The following is a 20,803-nucleotide window of genomic DNA, read 5'->3' on the forward strand; positions in this document are numbered from 1 at the left end:
TCCGAATTCAATTCGGATTTTGAAAAGGGGTATCCGAGCAGCACTGGTTATCATGTGGCAGTTGGAAACAGCTGTAAACAGCAGTTATTTCCCACAATGCAACAAGGCTCCCACAGTGGGATGTCAGAACCATGGTCCTGACATCACACTGTGGGAGGGGTGTCACCACAATATCAGCCATACAGCGCCCCCTGATGATCCGTTTGTGAAAAGGAAAAGGCTTCTCATGGGAAAGGGGGTATCAGCTACTGATTGGGATGATGTTCAATCCTTGGTTACGGTTTCTCTTTAAGTGCAGTATGGGGAGCAGCATGGATTGCTCATCTACTTTCACACCCTTACTCTACTCTGCACAAAGCAGAAAGAAAAACATCAAACTTTTGAACCAATAACACAAACAAAAAGATGAGAGATTAAAATTCTGGGAAGCTGTAAAATGTTGCCATAGTTTCCAGTGAAGGCACTTAAAAGATACACCATCTAAAGAATGAAACTAAAAGTTAATATTTAATGATTTTCAGATACAAAATGGGAAAATATAATATGCATATTTATACTTTGTACCAGAGGAAAGCTGCCCTTTAAAAGCAGAGCGTACTTCCAAACGCCAATTAGAAAATGAGAAAAGATAACTTCTGACTTCGCTATTCGGGAAAATAAAGTTCCCCAACTTTCAGCAGAACTTTTTCTCATCAACTGAGTTTAAACAGGTTAATCAGATTTGTTAGCGTCAAAGCCTATGGAGATGTATTACCATAAACGCGTCCCTTCTGCAGACGGAAGCAGCCCGCCGTGGGATTAGAACAATAAGCTTCCCGGATCCTATTAGAGAAAACGAAAAGAGACTTTTCTGCTATAAAATGCTGAAAGGAGGCGCTGGGGGAGAGAGCGTCGCAGCCTCCGAATCCCGAGGGGACCGGCCAGGGAAGCTAAATTGAATTGGATGTGAGCGGAGCACTCGATGGAGAAGATGGCCTTTCCACACTTGCCTATCCCAATGCAATTCAGTCGCTGTTCTGTAATGACGCCACTCGATGTGGCAGAAATATATTTTCCACAGCGTGAGGGAAGGCGGGCTACAAAAACACCAACGGAGGGATGAGCTCGATGGGAGACAGGCATTTAAAGAGGAACTCCGGTGAAAATAATGCAATGAACAAAAGTGCTTAATTTTTACAAGAATTATGTATAAATGATTTAGTCAGTGTTTGCCCATTGTAAAATCTTTCCTCTCCCTGATTTACATTCTGACATTTATCACATGGTGACATTTTTACTGCTGGCAGGTGATGTCAGTGGAAGGAGATGCTGCTTGCTTTTTTGACAGTTGTAAACAGCTGTTATTTCCCACAATGCAACAAGTCTCCCACAGTGTGATGTCAGCACCATGGTCCTGACATCACATTGTGGGAGGAGTTTCAACACAATATCAGCCATACAAAGCCCACTGATGATCTGTTTGAGAAAAGGAAAAGATTTCTCATGTAAAGGGGGGATATCAGCTACTGATTGGGATGAAGTTCAATTCTTGGTCACAGTTTCTCTTTAACTACTTTTGCCTTTTGGACGTTGCTATTACGTCCAAAAGGCTGCAGCTGTTCTGTTGTGCACGGCTGTGTGCTCCCGTGCCACCGCTCGTTAGCCCAGAGATCAATGAATGGGAACACAGTTCCCATTCATTGATCTAAGTCCCCGTTAGAAAGGCCGACGGGCTTCTTTCAGAAACCGCAATCTTTCTAAAGAAAAAAAAAATCCTGTCCTCCCTTCACTTCCTGTAAGCGAGAGCTCGTTTACAGGACTAAAAAAAAAATGTTTTGCCTGTGGCCATCTTGTGGCCAAATAGTAAAGCTACATCTACATACATTTTTTTGTTTAAATACAATTTATTACATTTAAAATTAACTGTTAACCCACCTACACTCCCAAAAATGCCCAAATAATTATTTTCTAATTAAAAAAATACAATAAAAAACAAAACAAACAAAATAAATAGTTAGGTAAAGGTCTGAACTTTTTAATTTGCATGTGAAGAGTGAATATTACTATTATTTTTTAAATTATAAGCTTGTAAATAGTAATAAACAGTAAAAATGCACCTTTATTTCCAAATAAAATATTGGCGCCATACATTGTGATAGGCCACAAGTCGATGAAGAACCGCACACCACCATGGAGGTGCTGGACCAGTTATGCAATACAAAAGAATCCAGAAGGTCCGCACACTTAATGAACCAAGTTCCAGGTTTTATACAAAAATCTTGAAACAGTTCCATTCCATACACCAACGATTTATTTCGGGGGCCCCGTGGGGTCCCCTTTGTCAAAGCAACAAAAACATTCTGTTTAAATTGTGTAATAACCGGGACAAATGGGCAAATAAAATACGTGGGTTTTAATTATGGTAGCATGTATTATTTTAAAGCTGTAATGGCCGAAAACAGAGAAATAATGATTTTTTTTTTCAATTTTTTCTTAATATTCACATTAAATTGCATTTAGAAAAAAAAAATTCTTAGCAAAATGTACCACCCAAAGAAAGCCTAATTAGTGGCGGAAAAAAACAAGATATAGATTAATTAATTGTGATAAGCAGTGATAAAGTTATTAGCGAATGAATGGGAGATGAAAATTGCTCTGATGCATAAGGTGAAAAACGACTGAAAAAGAACCCAAAGTGGTTTCTAATAATTCTAATAGCACACAGAGGCTGGGTATGCATATAATGCCCAGCCTCTGTTGCTATACTGCCCCCCCCCCCCCTATGGTCTGCTGTAACCCCATAAATCACACAGCCGCGCTAGCGACACACAGCGTGTCATAGCCGGCTGTTTACCTTTGCCAGTGTCACTGCGTGTCGCTAGCGCGGCTGTGTGATATAGGGGGTTATAGCAGACCATAGGGGGGGCCTAGGGGGGAGCAGTATAGCAACAGAGGCTGGGCATTATATGCAGACCCAGCCTCTGTGTGCTATTAGGATTATTAGAAACCACCTCGGGTTCTCTTGAAAGCTGAAGTGGTTACAGAGAAAATCCAAAGAAAAAAAGTGCAACCAACAGCAAAAAGTATAATGTAACGATAAAGACATTTTCCGAATACGGTCAACATTCTCTCCCCATCAGGAGAGGAGAGGAGAAGGGCTCCACGTGAATCCTCAGAACTCCAGATGAAATTCCCGGGCACTCAACATCATTGGGCACTTAGGAGAGGAGAAAGCCTATATATAATGTGCTCTGAAGGATCTGCCAGAAAACACAGAAGCCCAGCTTCCAGAGACAGATCATACACCCTGTGTCATTTATGTGCACTACAATTACTTAAATTGCTAACTAGATGCTATTTGAAAATGTGAGCTTTTGGTTGGTTGGAGTTAAGTGAGGCTCCTCCATCCATTAGGCCTCTTTCGCGCAAGAGGCTGAACTATGCACTTGTCGAGCAGTTCAGCCTCCTGGCCACGAGCGCTATTCGGGTGAAATGTAGATGCATGGGAAAAGTAGTATTTGTGACACCACATGCGCCAAATGGTGGCAGAGAGCCGCATCCGCAAACGCCTAGCCAGTGCAAGGAAGCAACTGACAGGCGGTGAATTCACCGTGTAAAAGACGCCTATCTTTGACCAAACTGTCTGTCAAGGACATAAGTGACACCCTTCACCCTTCAAAGAGTAAGCAATCATTCTCACTTGAAAATCTCATCTATGGGATTATTATTCTGTTTTTGTTAACTTGTCTCAGTATTTCTTAAATGAATCAATGTAGAAACACCTGGCGCTATTTTCAGTGTAATGCTCATAGCTCCAATTTAACGCTTTCCAATCTTATGTCCAACTATGTCCAACATTGGCATTATCCCCAATAGCACTGAGGTCGGTCATAGTTCAACATAGGAAACGCTGCTGCTAGATGGCGCTGTTGGCAATAAAATCTGGCACAGCACTAACACTATCTTCTTCTGATCAAAGTGTTGGACTATGTCCGACACTCTGATCACCGCCGGCCCCATCCAATGTAGCTGCGCCCACCATCACCCCCATGTCTCTGCTGCATTTTTGCTGATCGTGTGGGCACTGCTGCGGATGTGGCATGGCGTGCCCCTATGTCACATGTGTCGTACTCCATGCCTGGAGGGCCAGATCCATGCCAGTGTTTAGGATGGATTGAGAAAGAGAGGAATGTGTTCTACCTGATGGACCGCACCTTTCCTGATTCAGACCCATCAATTCATTTGAGCTGTATCAAAAATGGTGTGAGGATCTCGGCCCTCGTAGGACCGGTTTGACATACCTGCCCTATGTGGTCTGACACGTTGATCCTCTGTAGCAGCACAAATCAGTGCATAATAACGACATTACACTGGTGTTTGTGCAAGGGGCGGAGCTGCTGTATGGGCTGTTGCTGGCCCTGTCCCCACAAATGATTTCTCTTCCCCTCATGATTGGGAAGCCCCATCCAATGTCGCTGCGCCAGCCATCTCTCCCGCCTCTCTGACGCATTTTCACTGATCATGTGGCCACTGCTGCCAGATCGAGTCTGCCGCGGCGTGCCCCTATTACACTTTGATCCTCTATAGTAGCACCAAACGAAATAACGCTGGTGTTTGTGCAAGGGGTGGGGCTACAGTGTGGGCTGGTGAGGCCCCTGCCTCCACCCCTGATTCTCCCCCCCCCCCCCCTGCCCCCCAGAGTGGAATGGGCCAATAGTGGTTTACATCTTAGGGTGGTCTGTTTTTGTATACAGTAGCACATACATGATTCTGGCATGGTCAGCAGCCTCCGGTGAGGTTGGACGGGGCCCTCTGTCTGTGGTAGAGATGGGAAGTCCGGATCTTTTCAATGATTTGGATGATTCGAATCGGATCATTGAAAATATCTGGATCTTTGATCCGAATCTCGAATCATTTTACTAGAGAAGCGTTCTGGGGGTGAAATGACTAACAGGACAGGACTTTCCTTGCAGTGGACAGAGAAGGGGAGGGGGGTGGACAGACAGAGAAGGGGAGAAGATGGACAGAGAAGGGCAGGAAGTGGACAGAGAAGGGAGGAGGTGGATAAGAGGGGTGAGCAGAGAGCAGAAATGTTTTTTGCACACAATACCCACATGTTGCAATCATATGCTTTACATATATTTCACCTATATGTGCATCTGTAAACTCTGAATGCAAATGTCTCACAGTGAAAGAAAGCATTCCCCAATGTGTCCTTTTCTCACCTCAAACACTCATCATAAGGATCATACTGCACAGCAATCACAGTGCCTGCCCTTCTAGCCCAGCACGCTGTCTGCAACGTTACTGAGCTGTGCTTCTGAGCCAAAACTTTACCATGTGTTCACTGTGCACAACTACGGAACAGCCAGTCTATAATGGGCAGCACATTACAGCCAGTATGTGTGCTCTACACATATCTGGCAGTGGCACCGATGTCCCCTCTCTCTCATCTACCTGTCCCTGCAAGGCTGGCTCCCCTCCAACTGAGCGATCCATCTCTGCTCTGCTTCCAGGACCCCGCTGCCCGCTGAGAGGAGGGCGTGCCGCTCCTGGCTCCACCCCCTCTGTGAACCGGATCGTTGATTTTGATGATCCGGTTGATTCGACTCACAACAAAGATCCGAATCGTTCATGATCCGGAAAACACTAGTCTGTGGCGGGTGGCCACTGCATTGTTTTATGACCACTCAGTAAGGATACCTTTTCTCGTATTTTTATGTTGATAATTAATGTTCCTTTATGTGTGGATGAGAGTAATTACACATAGTGTTCAAGGGTTTAACTCGCCTATAAAAAGAAGAAAAGAGGCTTTTAGGGAACATAAAAGATCTTGTTACAAGAAAGCCGTTTTGCCAAGAATGGATGTCCGGAGTGCTTTCATAAATCACCCTCACACAACTATCTCCATACACTGGATAATAGGACAATGGGAGAGAGGATAGCAGAGGTTGCCATATGTATTTCCTTTTAAAGAGGAACTGTCGCAAAAATCTTAAAATTTAAAACACATACAAATAAGAAGTAAATTTCTTTCAGAGTAAAATAAGCCATAAATTACTTTTCTCCTATGTTTCTGTCACATACAGTAGTTATTAGAAGTCTGACAGAACCGACAGGTTTTGGACTGGTCCATCCCCTCATGGGGATACTCAGGATTACGTTCAAAAGCACTTAGTCAACGGCAGTTGCTCTGTCCAACTGCCAGAATAGTGTGCAAACTGGATGTACGACCTGCATCTTTGTATAGATCCTCTTTAGGGAGTGCTTTTGTAAAGAATAAATGGAATACTGAGAATACCCCATGAAGAGATAGACTAGTTAAAAAACTGTCAGTTCCATCAGATTTCTACTACCTACTGTAAGTGACAGCAACATAGGAGAAAAGTAATTTATAGTGCATACTGTTGAAGAAACATACTTCTTATTTGTATGTATTTACCTGTATTTAAAATTATCCATTTTTTTTGTGATAGTGGTGCTTTAAGGTGAACTTGAAGCGGGGCATAGGTTTGTGACACAATATTTTACAATCAGCTGAGCTTTTGCGTACAGCATTAAAGCCCCTCCCCAATACTTACTACGGACTCTTGCTAAAGTGCAGAGCCAGGCCCCGTTGCATATCACGGGCAGGAGAGGCACATGGTTGCACTGTCTGTGCAGCTCTCCCCCTTTATTATGATTGCAGTAATCACATGATCACTGCAATCATGTGACCTGTGACTGGCAGCTCTGCTACTACCCACGGGACCCGGCTACAGTGTATTGCCAGATCCCGTGATACACTTCCAGCTGCGGGGACCTGCGGACGCAAATACAAGACGCCGTTTATAAACGCCTTTGCAGCTGACAAATGACAGCCGTGCACCGTTAATAAACGGCAGCTAGTAGTAAAGCGATTTAAGAATTCATGCTCTAAAACTATGAAAAATAAACTTAAAGAGAAACTTTAGCCTAAACAAACATACTGTCATTAAGTTACATTAGTTATGTTAATTAAAATAGATGGGTAATCTAATCTCTTACCCATCCTGTTTTAAAAGAACAGGCATATGTTTGATTTCATGAGGGCAGCCATCTTTTTGGTTGAAAGGAGGTGACAGGGAGCATGAGACACAGTTCCAACTGTCCTGTGTGCTGATCACCCCTCCCAGTTGCTAAGCAACGTGAATAACAACATAGGAAATCCCATCATGCTTTGCACAGCATCAGGGAAAAAAAGCCCGGTCAGTTTTCTTTTATGGGTGGAGCTTAGCTAAAAATGATGCTTTTAGAAGTTCTAATGCTGTGAAACTGTTAAAGAAACACCAAGCCTTTTCAGTTCTGCTGAGTAGATTTTTAGTCCGGAGGTTCACTTTAACTGCATCTGTAATGCTTCTGGGAACCCTGTATGTTCATAGCTCTGTATCAGCAAAAGAGCTGGTATCACAGCTACACTACTGCTCTGGTGTGTGTGTGTTAGCATTGTTTGAAGCACTATAACACCATTTTCATGACAATAATACGAAAAACCGAGATGTCATGTTATCAACAAATGTTTGTATAGTCTATGTCATCGTTTTTCCAGTAACACAAGAGACCTGGGTATGAATCTCGGCTCTTCATGTTCAGTAAGCCAGAACCTATTCAGTAAGGTGTCCTTGGGCTTGACTCCCAAACACTGCTAATGCCTACTGAATGCACCCTAGTGGCCGAAGCTCAAGCGCTTTGAGTCCGCTAGGAGAAAAGTGCAATATAAATGTTATTATGTTTTGTCTTGTCTAACGTCTAGTTGTGAGAGTTGGACTATAAGGAAGGCTGAGCGTTGAACAATTGCCGACTTTGAATTGTGGTGCTGGAGAACTCTTCTAAGAGTCTCTTGGACAGCAAGAAGATCCAATCAGTCAATCCATCAAGAAATGAACCCTGACTGTTCTTGGAAGGAGCAATGCGGAAATGGTGAAGCTGAAACACTTTGCACATACAATGAGAAGGCAGGACTCATTGGAGAAGACCCTGACCCATTGGAGAAGACCCTGACCCATTGGAGAAGACCCTGACTCATTGGAGAAAACCCTGACCCGTTGGAGAAGACCCTGACTCGTTGGAGAAGACCCTGACTCATTGGAGAAGACCCTGACCCATTGGAGAAGACCCTGACCCATTGGAGAAGACCCTGACCCATTGGAGAAGACCCTGACTCATTGGAGAAGACCCTGACCCATTGGCGAAGACCCTGACTCATTGGAGAAGACCCTGACCCATTGAAGAATACCCTGACCCATTGGAGAAGACCCTGACTCATTGGAGAAGACCCTGACTCATTGGAGAAGACCCTGACTCATTGGAGAAGACCCTGATGCTGGGAAAGATGGAGGGCAGAAGGAGGAGGGGACGGCAGAGAATGAGATGGCCAGATAGTATCATGGAAGCAACAAACATGAGCTTGGACAAGCTTCGAGAGGCAGTAGAGGATAGAGGGGCTTGGCGGGCTGAGGTCCATGAGGTCGCAAAAAGAAGGACTCAACTGAACAGCCACTGAACAACAAAAAAACAACCTGGCTGTTGCTTTGATTGCTGTCCTGTATAACAGAGAATCTATGTGCAGAGTAATGCTTTGAGGATTACTGTCTACGGCTCGGCATTTCAAATAGGTACATTTTTAAGGGCCATTTAAGCGCATTAAAGGTGGCCAATCCTTCTAGGACGAGGAAGCGTGTTCCAGTGAACGGAGGAAGCCCTAGAGACGTCCTGTAGCTCTGCGTGGGAAGAGAGTCTGAGTGAGGAGGACATTAGTAGGTCACTGGTGGAGCAGAGAGAGCGCTTTGAGGTCCCAGATGAGACAAAACCCAACAATGTTTCACGCACAGATGAATAGAGACAAGAAAATTGCAAGAACTTAACTAAAACTCTATTTAAATGTTCCAGAGCTATTCCGGTACTCCGTGCTTCCTAAGCAAACAGCCGATGGATGCCGGGGAGAGGGTGAAGGCATCTGATAACTGTTCATTTAAACTGGGTATGAAAATATGAAATTAATTCCAAAATAAAAGATAACAACGTGTCATTTGTGCCATATTACAGATGCTTGTGGAAGAACCATCTGTAAAGGTGGCTACAGGGCCGGTACCTCCATAGAGGCAAAGGGAGCAATTGCCCCAGAGCCTGTAGGGCCCCCTCAAGGTGCCCAACCCCTCCTCTCCAGCTATGGTGACCCTATTCATACCTGTAGGGAATGAGGAAGAGAAGAGCAGAGAGCAGGGTGCTGCCACCTGTGTGCTGCCTGGATTACATAGACTCTGCTATGTGTACATTCTGCATGTGTTGGCTAAAAGAGAAGGGGAATAATGGGGACCCCAACAATGCTTCTGGGGACATGTGATGGACATCTAATGATGTTGTGTGACTGGGGGAGAGATGGGGCCTGGCAGCCAGCTCAGTGTAGTGAATTTGCTGTGGGGGTGGGGCTGTGATAGGGGGGGCACCCAGGTTACTTTTACCTCGGGGCCCCACAGTAACTAGAACAGGCCCTGGGGTGGCCATTAACGATGCAATTTTACTGAAGTATCGACCTTCCAATCAATCGGATTGCATTGATCGTGCCAACCCACAACAAACAATTATCCTGCTGATTATTTTTACGGGTTGATTACCATTTTATGGATTAATTCCCTCTGATATGATCATATTGGTTATATGATCATTAATGAGGTGGCCATTAACAACGCAGTTTTACTGAATGATCAACCTTCTGATCAATCGGATTGGACAGTGCTGAAAGTGTCAACCGACTACAAACAATTATTCTGTCGATTTTTTTATTGATCCATTTTACGGATCATTTCTATTTGAAATGATCACATTGGTTATATTTCTTATTCCGTTTGTGGGATGCTTTCCAATCGCAATTATCGGAAGGTCGATCGTAAGACAAAATTGTATCACTATTGGGCACCTTAAGCTGAGTGGATATGAAGGACTGACCTGACATGAGCAGGGCTGGGTAACAGAAAAGGATATGATCTTCCAGCGAATGTCTAGCTTGTTGTTGATCTCCAGGCCCTTTGCTTGCTGCCGTTCCTCTTCTAACTCCTTTGCATTGGCGAACTGCAGGTTATCTTCTGTGTTGTCCACAATGTTCTCAAAGTTAAATTTATCCACCTGGATGGCCATTCTATGGAGAAGAGCAGAAAACAGTGTTATCAGAACATGACCTGAGGATAGGTTACACAGGACCTTAAAGGGAACCTGAAGTGAGTAAAATTATTTAAAATACAAAATATTTTCTTCTTACAGTGTTCCCTTCCAGTTCTGACAAAATTTTGTCAGAACTGAAATGTACCAGTTGCAGTTAGTTATATATTAGCTGCTGTCAGTTACAACTGAATGTGCAAGGTAATGTCCATGTTTCCCTATGGCTCAAGTGAGTGGTACAGTTTAACAGTGTGCTGACCAGGAAGCTGGGGTGGAGTAATGGCCATTTTCAAAATGGAGGACAGAGAATTCCATTGATCACAGTGGACAAATGGGACAGTGGAGAAATGCTTTGAGTGTCTGTCTGTGTCCAGGAGCTCCTGCACAGTCAGAGAATGTGTCACATTCCTCACTTGATACAATTAAGTAAACACAAGATAACATCATCTCCACTTCAGATGAGTCTAGATTTCTCTGCACTGAACTTTCAAGTCCTGTGTGTAACCCTTTGAATACTGTTCTAGTAAAAAAAAAATGCTGGTTGTATATAAAATGCTGTAAATACTTTTTTAGAGCAAAGAAGAATTGCAGGGTTTCATTCCGCTTTGAGATGCATTAGTAATGTTATCACAGCTTCCTTTTACTTTACAGCATTTGGACACGGGGTGTATTTTTAAAACCGGCAAACAGCAGCGCCGTGCGCTCATGTGCCATCTCCGAACGCTCCGCGCCGTCCTCAGAGGCGGAGAAATTCACGGAGGGGAAATCAATGAGTCGGGGAATAATTGATGAACTGTATTAAATATAATAAAGGTTTGTTTGTATGACAATTACTGGAGAAGCGGCAGAGATGGCGATCGCCAGGTTCTCAGTAATCTCTCTCAGCCCCGCGATGTTTAACAAGCAATTAAAAGCTAATTAAACAACGTAAAGTGTTGTTTGTTTTTGGACCGGTTTCAGCCTGAAAAAAATGTAGCGCAATAGATAATACAACGAGAAGAAAATAATTAAGAATTCATTTCATTTAAGCCCACGATTCCCGGAGCGTCTCCCTCAAGTGCGGTACTTTGTAAGTTTTATATTTTCTTTTTATTGTGCTTTATAAAGAAATTGGAAATTAGATTTGCTGTTAAAAAACGCGAGAGAGACATTAAAAAAGACAAAGTATAACATCAATGAGAATTAGGCTCGTTCCCACTTGAGCGGAGAATGGAAACTTGAGCAGAAAATGGACCAAAAATGTCCGTTCTTAGCTCAAGTGGGAACAGAGCCCAATTCATTGCTAAACGGACAGCGAACGGCTCCTGTTTTATAAACAGACTCTGTTCACACTTGTCACTCTGCAGCAGATCTGTGGGATCTGTGCAGTCCGCCAGAATCCCGGACAGGAGGATGTGTTCTTATTATTTCAGAATCAGAATCATTTATTTTGCCAAGTACAAACCTTTTTAGGGTTGAACCCAGAATTATTATTGACACATACAGAGTCGGTGGTGGCACAGTATAATGGGCATATAGTAAGATATACATTGTGTGGCGTACAGTACAGAGTTGGCATAAGGGCCCGTTTCCATTTGTGAATGGGAGCCGATGCGGCTACGCACCACCTCCGCTACCATTCATGTCGCTTCCGCATCTCCCAAAGCGGAAGTGTATTGGAGGAGACAGCGGGCACATGTGGTTGTGCGAGAATCTGCAGCATGCGCCTGCACCGGAGAAAAAACGGAAATGTATGCGGTCAACGCCGCGCAGGCGCAGTAGAAACGAAACTCAGCCGCGCGGGGGACTGAAGGATCCTTAAAGTGAACCAGCCCTGATAAAATCCCGGACTGAGCATTCAGTCTGGCTTTGCTCAGGAATCATTATAGCGGAGTCATTATAGCAGAGCCACAAGGGGGCAGGCTTGGGCTTGAAAAGACATCAGAGAAGACAGATTCCGCTACAATAATTCCGGAGCAAAACCAGACTGAATGCTCAGTCGGGGATTTTATCAGGGCTGCTAACAAGCAGGCTGAGCAGTGAAGGATGAAGCAGAGAGCAGGGGAGGCGTTTTCTCTAATGTTCCCACTGATATATATGGTAAAATACATGAGGGTGCTTCGTCTGTGGTTCCCTTTAAAAACCGGGGCGGGCACAGGGTGGCTGCAGGAGGTTGGCAGAAGTCCCAGGTAAGTAAAACTCTTTCTATCCTTCGTTTTAGGTGTAGTGAGAGGGCTATGGAGGCTGCCATATTTATTTCCATTTAAGCAATACCAGTTGCCTGGCTGTCCTGCTGATCCTCTGCCTCTAATACTTTTAGCCATAGACCCTGAACAAGCATGCAGCAGATCAGGTTTTTCTGACAATTTTGACAAATATGACAAGACTAACTGCATGCTTGTTTCTGGTGTGATTCAGATACTTCTTCAGCCAAATATATCAGCAGGGCTGCCAGGCAACTGGTATTGCTTAAATGGAAATAAATATGTCAGCCTCCATATCCCACTCACTACAGTTCTCCTTTAACTGCATCTGACTTATCCAGTTCCAAACTACTGTACATATAATTTGTATTAAACTTGCATGCTAGCCAAAACTATTAGCATCTCCCTGACCATCCCTGGCAATAATCAATGAGGATTATCAATGAGACTGAAAATGAAAAAGAACACCAAAACATCAGCGCTCTGGTTTCGTCTGCAATCAGCAGTCTTCATTTAGTGTAATATGGCCACGCTCTACAACAAGCGATCTTTCTACTAATTAGAATACGCTGGACTCTTCCAACAGGCACTAAATAAAACGTAAGATATAGAACAGCTGTTGCGCATTGAACGAGCGCATGGATCAAGGCCCCACGCGGTACGCAGCCGTGTCCATCCCCTGTGACATCACAATCCATACTGACTCCACCGTTAACAGGCCTTCCTGAGAAACAATAAACTGTTACAACCAGCGTGATCAATCGCCGCGGGAGGAAACTGCGGATTACAAGGTGACGCAGCGCAGAATTATATCCGGAAAACAAACACTAACGCAGGTGTGTACTCTGTATCCACGATCGAAAGTGGAAGGAAAAGACAGCAGGGGATCGATGATAACAGAGATGTTGTAAAACCGCTTTTCACTGTACTTAGTGTCAGGATAATTCTACTTAAAGAGGAACTTCAGCGAAAAGTGGGAAAAATGAAATCAATATTTTGCAAAGTGAGAAGTTAAAAAATAGGAGAGAGATCAAGAAATGATTGATATTCGCCAGGTAATTAGTTCATGTTGTTTGATCAACAATCAGCGAGCAGGTCCTCATCTTTACTGCTGGCAGACATGCAAAAAAAACAGGCAGCACCAACTGCCATTATCTATAAACACATTCCCTATCAATGCAATAGGATGAAAGTTGTTGTTTTTTTAATAGATATACTGTACATATTATGCACAGAGGGAGAAACTGGTTGCTTGGCAGTTGGAAACAGTCGTTATTTCCCACAATGCAACAAGGCTCCCACAGTGTGATGTCAGGGCCATGGTCCTGACTCCTGACATCACACTGTGGGAGGGTTTTCACCACAATATCAGCCATACAGAGCCCCCTAATGATCCGTTTGAGAAAAGGTAAAGATTTCTCATGGGAAAGGGGGTATCAGCTACTTGATTGGGATGAAGTTCAATTCTTGGTTACGGTTTCTCTTTAACCACTTTACCCCCGCGCGTACGTATTTCTCCATCCCTTTTTCCATCCTTTAACCCCCAGGGACGGAGAAATACGTACTTTCCGCGCTCCCGCCGCTGTCCGCGCTCCCGCTCGTAAACACGCCGCCCGCCGCTAGTAAACACGCCGCCGCCCGCTCGCCCGGAGATCAATGAACGGGAAAATCCATTCCCGTTCGTTGATCTCAGCCCCGCAATGATCCGCTGCCGCTCGGCTGAGCAGCGCGACCATTGTGGGGAAAAAAAAAGTTCTCAGCCTCTTTCTACTTCCTGCAAGCGTCCTTCCGGACGCTTGCAGGTCGCATAAACAAAATGTTACTGTGGCCATCTTGTGGCCAAATAGTAAAACTACATCCAAAGCATTTTTTACATAGAAATAAACTAGTTTAACACACAAAATTAACCCTTTACCTCCCACACTGCCCAATTTTTTTTTTCTTATAATTTAAAAAAAAAAAAATTACAATTAAATACATTAATAGTTACCTTAGGGACTGAACTTTTTAAATATTTATGTCAAGAGGGTATAACACTGTTACTTTATAAACTATGGGCTTGTAATTAGGGATGGACGCAAAACTGAAAAAAATGCACCTTTATTTCCAATTAAAATATTGGCGCCAAACATTGTGATAGGGACATAATTTAAATGGTTTTATAACCGGGACAAAAGGGCAAATACATTTCATGGGTTTTAATTACAGTAGCATGCATTATTTAAAAACTATAAAGGCCAAAACCTGAAAAACAATAATTTTTTTCCCACGTTTTTTCCTATTTTCCCATTAAAACACATTTAGAATAAAATAATTCTTGGCATAATGTCCCACCTAAAGAAAGCCTAATTGGTGGCGAAAAAAACAAGATATAGTTCATTTCATTGCGGTAAGTAATGATAAAGTTATAGACGAATGAATGGAAGGAGCGTTGAAAGGTGAAAATTGCTCTGGTGGTCAGGGGGTAAAACCCCTCAGTTGGGAAGTGGTTAAGTCTGCTTAAAATACATATTTCTGATGGAAGAAAAGCATCTCCAGGCTATTACAATTTGTCTGTTGAGCTAGTTCCATAAAGAGGACCTTTACAGAATGTGACTTATAAAATTGTTTATATTTTACAATAGAAAATTAGAAAATATTTTAGTCAATGTTTTCCCATTGTAAAATCTTTCCTAACCCTGATTTACATTCTTACATGTATCACATCACTGTGGAATGTTTATGTGTTCTGAAAAGAGCAGAAAAACATCTGGTCTCCCAGAGTGCTCTGGGGCAGAATGCTGCGTGACATCACAGCCTAGGCTGATGCTGGATACACACCATACGTTTCCGCGTCGAATGTATCCGTCGATATACATCGATTCGATTATTTCCGAGCATTTCCGAACGTATTTCGATGATTTTTAGGTCGATTGCCATGTAAAGTATGGCAAATCGACCTAACGATCCATCGAAACGTGAATCGGACATGTCGGAAATAATCGAATCGATGCGTATCGACGGACGCAACGAACGCGGAAACGCATGGTGTGTATCCAGCATTAGGCTACATACACACTTGAGATAAAAGTCTTTGGAAAATGAAAGATCACAGACCAAATTTACCCCTTCCATGTAGTATGAGAGCCAAACCTACACAGTCTATTCTATGGAGCTGAACTCCCCATCAGATAAAAATCTTTGCAAGATGCTGCACACAAACATGCTGTACAGACACAAAAGATCAGTATCTGCAAAAGATCTGTTCCTGCAAAATGCATTCATCATCTATGATATCTGCAGATCATCATACACACCTTAACAGACATTTATCTGCATATCTGACAGTCATCTGTAGATCTAAAAATCCATCCTGGTGGATCTGATCTGCAGATGATTGTCTGTTAAACAAGGTGTGTATGAGCTCTGAAGATCTCATAGACTATGAATGCATTTTGCAGGAACAGATCTTTTGCAGACACTGATCTGTTGCATGTGTACAGCATCTGTGTGTGCAGCATCTTGCAAAGATTTCTGTCTGATGGGGAGTTCAGCTCAATAGAATAGACTGTGTAGGTGTGGCTCTCATACTACATGGAAGGGGGTAAGATCTCTGTCTGATGGGGAGTGCAGCTCCATAGAATAGACTGTGTAGGTGTGGCTCTCATACTACATGGAAGGGGGTAAGATTTCTGTCTGATGGGGAGTTCAGCTCCATAGAATAGACTGTGTAGGTGTGGCTCTCATACTACATGGAAGGGGGGTAAGATTTCTGTCTGATGGGGAGTGCAGCTCCATAGAATAGACTGTGTAGGTGTGGCTCTCATACTACATGGAAGGGGGTAAGATCTCTGTCTGATGGGGAGTGCAGCTCCATAGAATAGACTGTGTAGGTGCGGCTCTCATACTACATGGAAGGGGGTAAGATTTCTGTCTGATGGGGAGTGCAGCACCATAGAATAGACTGTGTAGGTGTGGCTCTCATACTACATGGAAGGGGGTAAGATTTCTGTCTGACGGGGAGTGCAGCTCCATAGAATAGACTGTGTAGGTATGGCTCTCATACTACATGGAAGGGGGTAAGATTTCTGTCTGATGGGGAGTGCAGCTCCATAGAATAGACTGTGTAGGTGTGGCTCTCATACTACATGGAAGGGGGTAAGATCTCTATCTGATGGGGAGTGCAGCTCCATAGAATAGACTGTGTAGGTGTGGCTCTCATACTACATGGAAGGGGGTAAGATTTCTGTCTGATGGGGAGTGCAGCTCCATAGAATAGACTGTGTAGGTGTGGCTCTCATACTACATGGAAGGGGGTAAGATCTCTATCTGATGGGGAGTGCAGCTCCATAGAATAGACTGTATAGGCATGGCCCTCATACTACATGGAAGGGGGTAAGATTTCTGTCTGATGGGGAGTGCAGCTCCATAGAATAGACTGTGTAGGTGTGGCTCTCATACTACATGGAAGGGGGTAAGATTTCTGTCTGATGTGGAGTTCAGCTCCATAGAATAGACTGTGTAGGTGTGGCTCTCATACTACATGGGAGGGAGTAAGATCTCTGTCTGATGGGGAGTGCAGCTCCATAGAATAGACTGTGTAGGTGTGGCTCTCATACTACATGGAAGGGGGTAAGATCTCTGTCTGACGGGGAGTGCAGCTCCATAGAATAGACTGTGTAGGTGTGGCTCTCATACTACATGGAAGGGGGTAAGATTCCTGTCTGATGGGGAGTGCAGCTCCATAGAATAGACTGTGTAGAGTATGGCTCTCATACTACATGGAAGGGGGTAAGATTTCTGTCTGATGGGGAGTTCAGCTCCATAGAATAGACTGTGTAGGTATGGCTCTCATACTACATGGAAGGGGGTAAGATTTCTGTCTGATGGGGAGTGCAGCTCCATAGAATAGACTGTGTAGAGTATGGCTCTCATACTACATGGAAGGGGGTAAGATTTCTGTCTGATGGGGAGTTCAGCTCCATAGAATAGACTGTGTAGGTATGGCTCTCATACTACATGGAAGGGGGTAAGATTTCTGTCTGATGGGGAGTTCAGCTCCATAGAAAAGACTGTGTAGAGTATGGCTCTCATACTACATGGAAGGGGGTAAAATTGGTCTGTGATCTTTCATTTTCCAAAGACTTTTATCTCAAGTGTGTATGTAGCATAAGTGTCATTAGGAGGGCGGGGCTCAATAACACAGAACAATATATAATTATAGGAAGTGCTTCTGATGCTGAAACCAGGATAATTACCATAAAACTGGGAATTGAAAAGAATGTATTATAGTCTACTAGATGTCGTTAGGGTGCCTTTCTGACTGGTTCTCTTTAAGGTGAAGAATGTTCTGCAGAGTAATGGGTTTTGGCATGGTCGTGAATTGCGTTCAGCCAAGTGTTGGGGATTATCCATGACTCCTATTAAAGCTGGATTCTGTGCTTAATTTCATATTGATTTACATGCGCATTGGAGGCGCTTTGTGCTGCCTGATCCCCCCTCGATTTTATTAATAGACTCCGAAAGCCGGCATGACGACTGTGCCGATAGGAAGTGACAACACAATCGGCAACTTGCCCACTGCCAGCTTATAACTGTATAACTGAAGAGGAAGCTTCCGTACAGCACTGACCGTTCTCTGTCTCTTGTGTGGACCCCTCGCCCACCACCAGCTTATAACTCTACAATTGCAGAGGAAGCCTCCTTACAACACTGACCGTTCTCTGTCTCTTGTGTGGACCCCTCACCCACCACCAGCTTATAACTCTACAATTGCAGAGGAAGCCTCCTTACAACACTGACCGTTCTCTGTCTCTTGTGTGGACCCCTCGCCCACCACCAGCTTATAACTCTACAATTGCAGAGGAAGCCTCCTTACAGCTCTGACCGTTCTCTGTCTCTTGTGTGGACCCCTCGCCCACCACCAGCTTATAACTCTACAATTGCAGAGGAAGCCTCCTTACAACACTGACCGTTCTGCATCTCTTGTGTGGACCCCTTGCCCACCACCAGCTTATAACTCTACAATTGCAGAGGAAGCCTCCCTACAGCACTGACCGTACTCTGTCTCTTGTGTGGACCCCTCGCCCACCACCAGCTTATACCTCTACAATTGCAGAGGAAGCCTCCTTACAGCACTGACCGTTCTCTGTCTCTTGTGTGGACCCCTCGCCCACCACCAGCTTATAACTCTACAATTGCAGAGGAAGCCTCCTTACAACACTGACCGTTCTGCATCTCTTGTGTGGACCCCTTGCCCACCACCAGCTTATAACTCTACAATTGCAGAGGAAGCCTCCCTACAGCACTGACCGTTCTCTGTCTCTTGTGTGGACCCCTCGCCCACCACCAGCTTATACCTCTACAATTGCAGAGGAAGCCTCCTTACAGCACTGACCGTTCTCTGTCTCTTGTGTGGACCCCTCGCCCACCACCAGCTTATAACTCTACAATTGCAGAGGAAGCCTCCTTACAACACTGACCGTTCTCTGTCTCTTGTGTGGACCCCTCGCCCACCACCAGCTTATAACTCTACAACTGCAGAAGAAGCCTCCTTACAGCACTGACCGTTCTCTGTCTCTTGTGTGGACCCCTCGCCCACCACCAGCTTATAACTCTACAATTGCAGAGGAAGCCTCCTTACAGCACTGACCATTCTCTGTCTCTTGTGTGGACCCCTCGCCCACCACCAGCTTATAACTCTACAATTGCAGAGGAAGCCTCCTTACAGCACTGACCGTTCTCTGTCTATTGTGTGGACCCCTCGCCCACCACCAGCTTATAACTCTACAATTGCAGAGGAAGCCTCCTTACAGCACTGACCATTCTTGTCTCTTGTGTGGACCCCTCGCCCACCACCAGCTTATAACTCTACAATTGCAGAGGAAGCCTCCTTACAACACTTACCATTCTCTGTCTCTTGTGTGGACCCCTCGCCCACCACCAGCTTATAACTCTACAATTGCAGAGGAAGCCTCCTTACAACAGACCGTTCTCTGTCTCTTGTGTGGACCCCTCGCCCACCACCATCTAACTCTACAAATGCAGAGGAAGCCTCCTTACAGCACTGACCGTTCTCTGTCTCTTGTGTGGACCCCACGCCCACCACCAGCTTATAACTACAATTGCAGAGGAAGCCTCCTTACAACACTGACCGTTCTCTGTCTCTTGTGTGGACCCCACGCCCACCACCAGCTTATAACTACAATTGCAGAGGAAGCCTCCTTACAACACTGACCGTTCTCTGTCTCTTGTGTGGACCCCTCGCCCACCACCAGCTTATAACTTTACAATTGCAGAGGAAGCCTCCTTACAGCACTGACCATTCTCTGTCTCTTGTGTGGACCCCTCGCCCACCTCCAGCTTATAACTCTACAATTGTTGAGGAAGCCTCCTTACAGCTCTGACCGTTCTCTGTCTCTTGTGTAGACCCCTCGCCCACCACCAGCTTATAACTCTACAATTGCAGAGGAAGCCTCCTTACAACACTGACCGTTCTGCATCTCTTGTGTGGACCCCTTGCCCACCACCAGCTTATAACTCTACAATTGCAGAGGAAGCCTCCTTACAGCACAGACCGTTCTGCGTCTCTTGTGTGGACCCCTCGCCCACCACCAGCTTATAACTCTATAACTGAAGAGGAAGCCTCCTTACAGCTCTGACCGTTCTCTGTCCCTTGTGTGGACCCCTCGCCCACCACCAGCTTATAACTCTACAATTGCAGAGGAAGCCTCCTTACAACACTGTCCGTTCTCTGTCTCTTGTGTGGACCCCTCGCCCACCACCAGCTTATAACTCTACAATTGCAGAGGAAGCCTCCTTATAACACTGACCGTTCTCTGTCTCTTGTGTGGACCCCTCGCCCACCACCAGCTTATAACTCTACAATTGCAGAGGAAGCCTCCTTACAGCACTGACCGTTCTCTGTCTCTTGTGTGGACCCCTCGCCCACCACCAGCTTATAACTCTACAACTGCAGAAGAAGCCTCCTTACAGCACTGACCGTTCTCTGTCTCTTGTGTGGACCCCTCGCCCACCACCAGCTTATAACTCTACAACTGCAGAAGAAGCCTCCTTACAGCACTGACCGTTCTCTGTCTCTTGTGTGGACCCCTCGCCCACCACCAGCTTATAACTCTACAACTGCAGAAGAAGCCTCCTTACAGCACTGACCGTTCTCTGTCTCTTGTGTGGACCCCTCGCCCACCACCATCTTATAACTCTACAATTGCAGAGGAAGCCTCCTTACAGCACTGACCATTCTCTTGTCTCTTGTGTGGACCCCTCGCCCACCACCATCTAACTCTACAAATGCAGAGGAAGCCTCCTTACAGCACTGACCGTTCTCTGTCTCTTGTGTGGACCCCTCGCCCACCACCAGCTAATAACTCTACAATTGCAGAGGAAGCCTCCTTATAACACTGACCGTTCTCTGTCTCTTGTGTGGACCCCTCGCCCACCACCAGCTTATAACTCTACAATTGCAGAGG

General features: G+C 44.9%; 1 protein-coding gene across 2 annotated transcripts in view; it reads right to left on the minus strand.

Moving 5' to 3' along the window:
- Nucleotides 1–20,803, minus strand: part of TRAPPC9 (trafficking protein particle complex subunit 9) — a 669,767-nt gene that overhangs the window by 331,036 nt on the left and 317,928 nt on the right. Inside the window, exon 20 of one of the 2 annotated variants that reach the window (XM_068238081.1) lies at nucleotides 9,979–10,132. In XM_068238081.1, coding sequence (XP_068094182.1) covers nucleotides 9,979–10,132 — 154 coding nt within the window. Of the gene's footprint in view, nucleotides 1–9,942; nucleotides 10,133–20,803 lie in introns of both variants that reach the window. The other variant, XM_068238082.1, reaches the window with a different exon arrangement.

Source organism: Hyperolius riggenbachi, chromosome 5, assembly GCF_040937935.1.
Source record: "Hyperolius riggenbachi isolate aHypRig1 chromosome 5, aHypRig1.pri, whole genome shotgun sequence".
Classification (NCBI taxonomy): Eukaryota; Metazoa; Chordata; class Amphibia; order Anura; family Hyperoliidae; genus Hyperolius; species Hyperolius riggenbachi.